We start from the raw sequence: 8,455 nt of genomic DNA on the forward strand, positions 1-8,455 counted from the left end.
TCTCAAGGCGCCCGCGGCCCCTTGCCTCGACACCGCCGCCGAACGGCACCCCGTTCAGAGCGATGGGTGCGTGGTTGCGCTGTTCCCAGCGGGACCCCCGTCAACAGCACGGCCTCGACATCGAAAGGAGAATGGGATGTGAAAGTTATGGAATTTGTAAAATTGTCGATTTTTTTTTTTTATTTTTTTTTTTCCTTTTTTTAGAACAATAACAAACCCCAATCAACAATATGTGTCAACAATCGCGCTCGATTTCACATTGACGCGCGCACTTAAAACGCATCATCAAATTACCGTCACATTAAAGTGGTAATCCGTAGTATTATTTAGTCGAGAAATCCCATGTTTGACACTTTATTTAGCTTGCACTTTATAAGAAACAGCCGTTTGATGTAGTTGCATGATGTTATTTCTCCTCTCCCCCGACTGTTTATGTTTCCATTGTACTGGAGGTGGCGGCTCAGCAGTGTAGCTAGTTGTGGTCAGTGAACCGTTGATATGGAATATATATCCCCAACAACTCAAGTGACCAGAATTAAACCCCCCCCCCCCCATGATTAAAAAAAAAATTAATCAACAGAAGAAGACATACTTTCAAGAAAATATGACTGACGGTAAACCTGGATGTTGAAAAATAAAATCCCCATTGCTGTTCTGAATATAATTCTGGGACTTGTATTGTAATCCACCCAACACAAAAACCCTTAGGGATTTGCACTTTAACTCTTATATGAAATACAATATATTAGCAAAATAGATGACTGCTGTCATTATAATTTATTTTCAGAATAAGATTCTTTCATAAGAGTCTTAATTGAGCTAGTCAAAGTGCTGATTGTCAGACTTCGGAAATAGCTCACACATACCACCATTAATGGAGCATGACTCACCTCTGCAGCTGCATAATTTGAATGCAGTTACTTCATCGGTTTGCTCACAGGGTTATAAACAGGATGGACAGCATTTATGATACGTATATTTGAGATTTCAAATTCAGAATATTTTGTAATATGTATTTTATCGTGTAGCACAAAAAAATAGAGTCCATGTAATTTGCATCAACTCTACTTTAGCGTTTCCAAAATTATGAAAATACCTTTCCCACCTATCCTCCGAATTCCACCTGTAATTAGTCATTTGCCCAGACTTGTAAGCAAGAGGAGAGTTTAGGCACAGGTCATATTTATAAGGTGCCTCACACAACTTGCCTTTAAAGCCAACCTATTCCACCACCTTATACAACTGATTAAGGGCTTAATTTCTCAGTGACCAGTTAAACAAAGTGTGCTGGTGGAAGAACAGGTCAAATAAGTGAAGGCGTTTGAATCAATGATTAATGCTCCCCAGAACATTTTATTGTACATACATATACATACTTTCATACATATATGCAGTGAAATGTAATAATGTGTATGTATTCTACTTTCGGGATATGTTGTATTTTGCATCACAATACATTTTGATATATTTTTTTGCCCATTCCTGTATATAAATGCACACACACACACACACACACACACACACACACACACACACACACACACACACACACACACACACACACACACACACACACACACACACACACACACACACACACACACACACACACCAACCTCCTCACAACCGCATATTTAGGCAATGTTTGTCTAGTTTACAATTCTTTGAAAAAAAAAAAAAGACGACGCATTGTTGAAAACCTTTTCAGCTTTCATTCGTTAATAACATGTGCCTTTAGTAGTTTGGCATAGTGGTCTGGGCAATGTAGTTTGAGGTAAACAGTCATTTTTCCTTGGACAGGCTGATTCCCAGTCAGATCTGTAAAGAAATTAATAAACATAAAACAAAATTAGTGATTGTATTGTCAGGACTGTAGTGGTACAAATGAGAATAGTCTGTTGAACCTATGTTAATTATGCTCGCGACATCAAACGCAACGCAGACACAGAGGCCCCCGGATTCACAAAACTCACTCAGCTTTCGAGCAGTTTTCTCAATCTTCTCAACGGCCGATCCCATGTCCTCCCCCTCGGGTATGAGGACTTCTATTTCCCCGACGCTGTAACCAAAGTCGGCCTGATCTAGATCAATCTGCACCCCCTCCTCCGCCAAAGAGAATGAGCACCGCACTGTGGTAAATTCTGCAAAGCACACCAGATTCAGCTCCCTCAACCAGGAGCCGTCGCCCTCCGAGGGGCTGCCCTGGGGGGCTCCAGGCGCCCCTTGGCCCCGACAGCTCACCCGTGGGGCAGCTTCTCGCACTTTGACTTTAATTTCAAACAGATCCGTTATCTCCTTGTAACGTGTACACAGCGACGCCCCCTTTGGCGTCCCTCCACCGGTCTCCTCTGCCCCGCAGGCGTTTGTGGGACACTTGAGCTCCCAGCACCCTTCACGTTGCCGCAGCCATACGTCCTTCAGGGTAAGGTCGAAGTCAGGGGTGTCGAAGTACCGGTCATGAAACTGCCGCTGACCAATGCACACGGCTTGGTTGAAGGAGAGGATGGGAGGGAGGGAGAGAGAGAGAGAGAGAGGGGGGGGGAGAAGCACAAGTGTTAGTAGAGCCATTTGTGGGGTTTCTCTTTACCATCTATATTCACATAAAATGATAACGTAGATCTAGAGTTTTGATCAGGCGACCGACGTGCCCAGCTTGATTAAGAGCAGCGGCTGAAAGACATGTTCAGTCAAACGTAAACGTGATCACTGTTATCAACATCAACCTTAACTGGGACAGTCACAATCATTACATTTTAGTCCATGATTAATAGCCAAACAAATAATTGCGATTGCGAACTGAATTCTCAAGTCTTTTCTTTTTTTTTTTTTCTTAATTGCGTACCACTATAAATGGTTTTTCACCCATCCACCTGGTGGAAAAGTACCGAATTCGTATGTTTATGGTGTGTCACAATGAATGTGGAACTTCAGAACGTGGAACTTCAACCCGGCGTGACGTTCCGGTTGAAACTCCAATTTGGCTGGAAGTGACTGACTGTGGAATCTTCACGAGCCTGACAAAGGCACTGCGATCCACTCCAACCACCGCGACAGGGCGATTGACGGCTCTAATCCCAACGCTGTATCTGACAAGACACCCCAACGCACCTCCGATCCCCTGCAATGTTCTCTGAATATCAGCGTCACACACAAACTTCCTCTCCACCTCCACAGCCATCGGGGGGGACAGTTGCGACATCGCACGGCATTGTATTCGACGCCGCTCACGAGGAACACTCGCGTCCACCTCGTTCCGCTCCGTTCGATCGCCTCCACGCGTGGACAGCTGCTCCCGCTCGTTACGTTCAGGCATTCCGACACAGCGCCGCGTCATTGCAGCCTCGTCATATTCAAGCTGCACCCACTGCACCTTGGAGATCACGCACTAAAGAGCCAAATGCACGGGCAGGGAAAAAATAAAAATAAAATAAAAGTAATAAATAAATATATATAAATAAATAAATAAATAGACGGTGGATTGGATTACAGGCGGACCCCACACGTCAGCGAGGTTTCTTTTTTGCACAGGCGCTGTCGGGGACACCTATCGGAGTGTTCGCGAACATCACTTCCCGTCCCGGTGAGCGCAGAGCGGCGCGCAGACACTGCGTTTTAATCCACTTCCCAGTTTGGGGTTTTTTTTTTTTGTTTTTTTTTCGATACTCACGACTAATTGTTCGCATGTGCCGCACCAACAATTTGATTGCAATATTATCCATTAAGTATGACCGAGGAATAAATAGTTATTTGGATCTGCGACGTTCCTTATTGTACCGACTCCACCATGTGTTCCAATTAGAAGGAAAAAAATACATATATAGGGGAAATAAATACACATATATATATATATATAAACATAAAAAAAAACTCCATCCAGTCCACTGTCCAAGTGGTATATAGTATGAATATTATTATATATACCAATATATATAATACATATATTATAACCATGTTTTTGTTTGTTTGTCTGGCCGTTCACTTTTAGGGGGAATGGTGCTTTAAACGCAGAAATAATCATTAATAATAAAGCGCGTTACATAAGGGAGTTGATGCCTGGTGCCTTTGCCCCCTCCCTGAATGTCAGCAATCAGCCTTGGGGGGAGCTGTCGTGTGTTTACTAGAGGGAAGAGGGGAAGGAGAGAGAGAGAGAGAGAGAGAGAGAGCGAGACGGAGAGAGAGCGAGGGAGAGAGAGAGAGGGAGGGGGGGGAGATCAAGAAAAACTTTTCAGTCCCGAGGAGAGGGAGGAAGCGTGCGCCGGAGCGGAGACCATGCAGGTAACCCCCCCACCCCCCACCCCCTTCGCTAGCTAATTGCTGCCCCCGAACTTAATTAAAAAACCGCGTTCGCCGTCGCCCTCCGCGACGCGCGGCTCCGTTGGGGTCGAGCCGAACGGGAGGACCGCGCGCGGAACACTTCGCCGATCCGCTCCGGGAATCGAACATTAAACCCCCCCCTAAACTTTTTTTTTTTTTTTTTTTTTTTTTTTCCTCCTCTCTCTCTCTCTCTCTCTCCCTGCCTCGGATCTCCTTCCCTCCCTCCCTCTCTCTCTCTCTCTCTCTCTCTCTCTCTCTCTCTCTCTCTCTCTCTGTCTCCCCCCCCCACCACACACACACACACACACACGCACGCACGCACGCACACACACGCACGCTCCAACCCCCGTCGTTGATCGCGTGCGTGTCCCTCTTTTCAAGTAGCTTAGCGTTTTAATTCTTCGGCCAATTACGGGACGGGGGCTGTTGTTTTTGGAGTCCGGGTGGATCGCTACGGGTGTTTTCGTTTGCGACTGACGCGAAAGTCGAGGGGATCCGCGGACCGCAGAGGCAGCAGCAGCAGGAGGAGGAGGAGGAGGAGGAGGAGGAGGAGGAGGTCTCCGTTTTATTTATTTATTTGTTCATTTGTTTCCGACGTTCACGCATGTGTGAACGGAGCCACTTCACTAATTAAGCGGCTCGCTCCGGGTAGGCCGCGATCTGCGCTGCGGAGCGGGCGGCGGGGCGGCGGAACACCGGGTGCCCGGCGGGCGGCTCGCAATCAGCGCGGTGAGGGGCTCACTCGAGGCCGAGGCTTTTGATTAGGCTGTCAGGGGACTCCTCCGTGCGCGTTTTCCTCCGCCTGCCCGACCGGGTCCTGTCCGGCGTCCGCAGCCGAGCACCTGGACCGGGGAGGAGGAGGAGGAGGGGAGGGGGGGGGGGGGGGGGGGGGGGGGGGGCCGAGTTATGCGGAGAGGGCTGCTCGAGGAGGGGTTAATTACAATAATTATCTGGCGTGCTAACAGGCTAAGCTAGCGAAGTGCCACGACTGTTATCGGCACCGTCTTTTGTGTATTAGTTGTAATTTAATGCTCGTGTGTCGCCTTAGCGGAGGCAGCAGCTTGTTTATGGTGGAGTCTGACTTTGCTTTCATGGTGTTGGAGGTCTACTAACCGCCGTGCCAGGGTTTGTCGGAATTAGCAGCTCATCAGCATTTTTCATATTTATGTTATTATAGTCAATGATCCATATATATTTATATGTATATAACGTTTTACTATGTTATTATACTGATATATTATGTATTTGAGTATCTACATGTTATCATTATGTATGTTATTACACTTGTCTGTTAGTGTATTATATGGTCATATTTATGTTAATTGTGTATTTTAGTATAATTATATGGTCATGTTTATATTTTTCAATTCGGCACTTTACCCCCGGGGATTAATAAAGTATCTATAATTCCCCAAAACACCACTGTAATGCGACGCTAAGGACGGGGGAGGGGGGGGTGGGTGCTACAAGAGCTAGCTCGCTCGCTAGCTAATTGACTCCTCACTGTTCGGCGGAGCTAATTAGCCTGGCCGTTAATTATCCCACCGCACTGCAAAGGGACGTCAGGGAGGCCGTCGCTTGTCGCGGATCGGGGTTGAGGGCGCTCGTTTAGCCTGACGATCCGCGCGTATTTGTGCTTTTTCTGTCGAAGTATTCCCCGGCCAGATGCCGTGCTAGCTGGCTGATTGGCATGAGGAGGAAGTGGGGGAACGTAGCTGTGCTGGTATTCTCTCTATGCGGGATGGTTCTTTGCGGGACAAAATCCTTGTTGCGTTGCGAGTTGTGATCCCGGATGCCTTCCCCGAGGTCGGTTTGTTCACGCTGTGCTCGTGTTCTCTTGTGGGGGTTTTTCCTCCCCCCCCCCCCCCCCCCCCCCCCCCCCCCCATCCCGTTCGCACGGAGACAGTTTTCCCAGTTAATGCCTCATGCTAATGTGGAGTTCGACGCGGTTATGCAGCAGAGGTGATCAGCTTTATTGTGATGCAACTTTATTGTGATCCTCTTTATTACGATACAACTTCGGCCGTCTGAGCCCGAGGCGACAGTATTTCGGTTATTCCTGCCGTTTTGAACGTTGTTGTTTTTGTTTTGTTTTCGGATCAACTAATGCAGTGAATTAATCCGTGGAGTGCTGTCGTTATTATTATTATTTTTTTAGTACTGCATAGAACGCTTACATATTAAATGTAAGATCGAGCGCCGTCATGATGTCGGGTTTAAAAGCAGAAAAGCCCTGTTGTGATTCAAACGCGGGTCGTTGAACCGTTTACTATTTAGAAATATGCAGAGGCATAACCTGAATTCTTTCTGCATAGTGTAATTATGTCAATGTCATGGACATAATTACACTATGGCGTATATGATCCTTAGTTTGCAGACAAGGTAAAATGTATTTATAGTTGAAAAAGAGTCTCGGCTACTGCTTTGTCAAGCCTTGAGGATTAGATGGCACTTAATTATTCCCATTTTGGAGAAGGCTGCCCTGCCTCTCTCTGCTGTAGAGCAAACTGCAAAGGTTTACCCTAGCCTTAGAGGCACGTTATATATGCATAGAGTTGGGGGAGCAAAAAGGAGGTGCCAATGGAATAGATTATGTGTCCAACGGATCTCCTAGCACTTTTATGGTCTGTCAAGTTCTCAATATGTCACCTTTTAAGGAGTGGGATAGCATGTAGCCTGAACTGTTAACCCAGTTTATTTTTGTTGTGGTTATTATTATTATTATTATTGTCCTTTGTTGACGATCTGAAAGGTTTCACTATGGTGTGACACTACCCGTCACAGTCAATCCCCACCGCTGTGACACTGATTTAATTCAAGATTCAAGCGTTTTCCTCATCGTCATGTTTATTTTTTACAGGAGGAGTCTGGAGAGATTTTGTTTAAAGACAGCAACGGGGAGGCAGTGTGGCTGTGCCCCCTGTGCCAACAAGGGCAAGAAGACCGATCCTCTCTGTCCCTGCATCTGACCGAACAACACAATGTCCTCTCAGCCTGTGTGGACAAACTGCTGGACATTGTAAGTATGACGTCTTGCGTACTGATCTACAGTAATGTTTGTATGGGAAAATGTGTAATCAATAATAATCAGCATTTGATATGACCCTAAAATTCAGACCAATGTGTTTTATGATCTTATCCTTAAACAAAATTGTTTTCACCTGAAGCCAAGAAAGAAAATCACCATAGTCTAAAATACATTATTTTTATTTTATCGTATTTGTTTTGTTCGAGGAGAGGGGTAATGTGTGGATCTTTTTTTTGCTTTTTATTGCGCAAGTAAATGCCAGATCTTTGTACGTTTTAAAACATATTTATGTATTTTATGTTCATTTTTGATAATTGTTGAATATATTTTAAATGTCTGAATTCATCTTACTAGTTTTTAAATAGAGTAAGTAAAAGCGGATTGACAGGCAGTTGACAGATGTTTTTATCCAACCAGTGTTTTAATCAATGACTCCAAAATAGTCTATCAACAGGCAGCCATGTTCTAAATCTGTCTGCATTAGTGATGTACAGTAGACAACAGTAAGACAACACAAGTACCTATTTATTGTAACACTACCTTGTTATGTAACTAAGTACTTAATTTGAAATTAGACTAGATGTCTTAACACTGTTTGCATACATGAATTGTTAGGCTTTTTCGGATTAGCATTGCTTCATTTAGATTTATTTGCTGACTAGATTAGAAATTTACAAGTAAAGAAACTTGTACGTTTTTGTTTTTTTCCCCCCTACAATTTATATAAAAAAAAAAAAAAAATTAACTTTGAGTGAGGAGTTGGATTTAAAGGTTGAAAAAGACTTTGGTAATCTGAAACATATTCATGCCTTCTGGGCTAGTGGAAAATTAAAGGCTAGGCCGCGTGCAGTGTTCGAGTCACACCGAAATGGACACAATGCTTTCCAAATGCTATGAAGCATTCTTAGCAAGTTTGAATAGGTATGCAGTATGGAAAGGTTACTCATGCTTTTTTTGTAGACTTAATCAATTTGTCCTTTTTTTTTTTTTCTCTCTTTTGTTTTTTTTCTTTAAATAGGCTATTCTGAAACAGTGTGCCAATGGAAGGGAAGAGAACAGAGGTGCGAAACAATCCACAGGTAACTGATGTTTACTTTAAGCAATCTGTAGTTA

At 44.6% G+C, this 8,455-nt stretch overlaps 1 protein-coding gene across 1 annotated transcript; it reads right to left on the reverse strand.

Annotated features, from left to right (window-relative positions):
- Positions 1 to 1,326: 1,326 nt before the first annotated feature.
- On the reverse strand, positions 1,327 to 3,341 carry thtpa (thiamine triphosphatase). The gene is made up of 3 exons (XM_080019961.1): positions 3,109 to 3,341; positions 1,974 to 2,486; positions 1,327 to 1,818 (listed from the first exon to the last, which is right to left on the reverse strand). The coding sequence occupies exons 1-3, from the start codon at positions 3,332 to 3,334 to the stop codon at positions 1,712 to 1,714; spliced, it is 846 nt and encodes a 281-aa protein (XP_079876087.1). The 5' UTR covers positions 3,335 to 3,341; the 3' UTR covers positions 1,327 to 1,711.
- Between the last annotated feature and the right edge of the window lie 5,114 nt (positions 3,342 to 8,455).

The sequence above is a fragment of the Zeus faber genome, assembly GCF_960531495.2.
Source record: "Zeus faber genome assembly, chromosome: 19".
In the NCBI taxonomy this organism is placed as follows: Eukaryota; Metazoa; Chordata; class Actinopteri; order Zeiformes; family Zeidae; genus Zeus; species Zeus faber.

Coding starts and splice junctions, on each gene's coding strand:
- thtpa (XM_080019961.1), bottom strand. CDS start 3,334: ATGACGCGGCGCTGTGTCGGAATGCCTGAACGTAACGAGCGGGAGCAG. Junction 2,487..3,108: donor AACATTGCAGGGGATCGGAG/GTGCGTTGGGGT, acceptor CCTTCAACCAAG/CCGTGTGCATTGGTCAGCGG. Junction 1,819..1,973: donor GAAAACTGCTCGAAAGCTGA/GTGAGTTTTGTG, acceptor ATTTCTTTACAG/ATCTGACTGGGAATCAGCCT.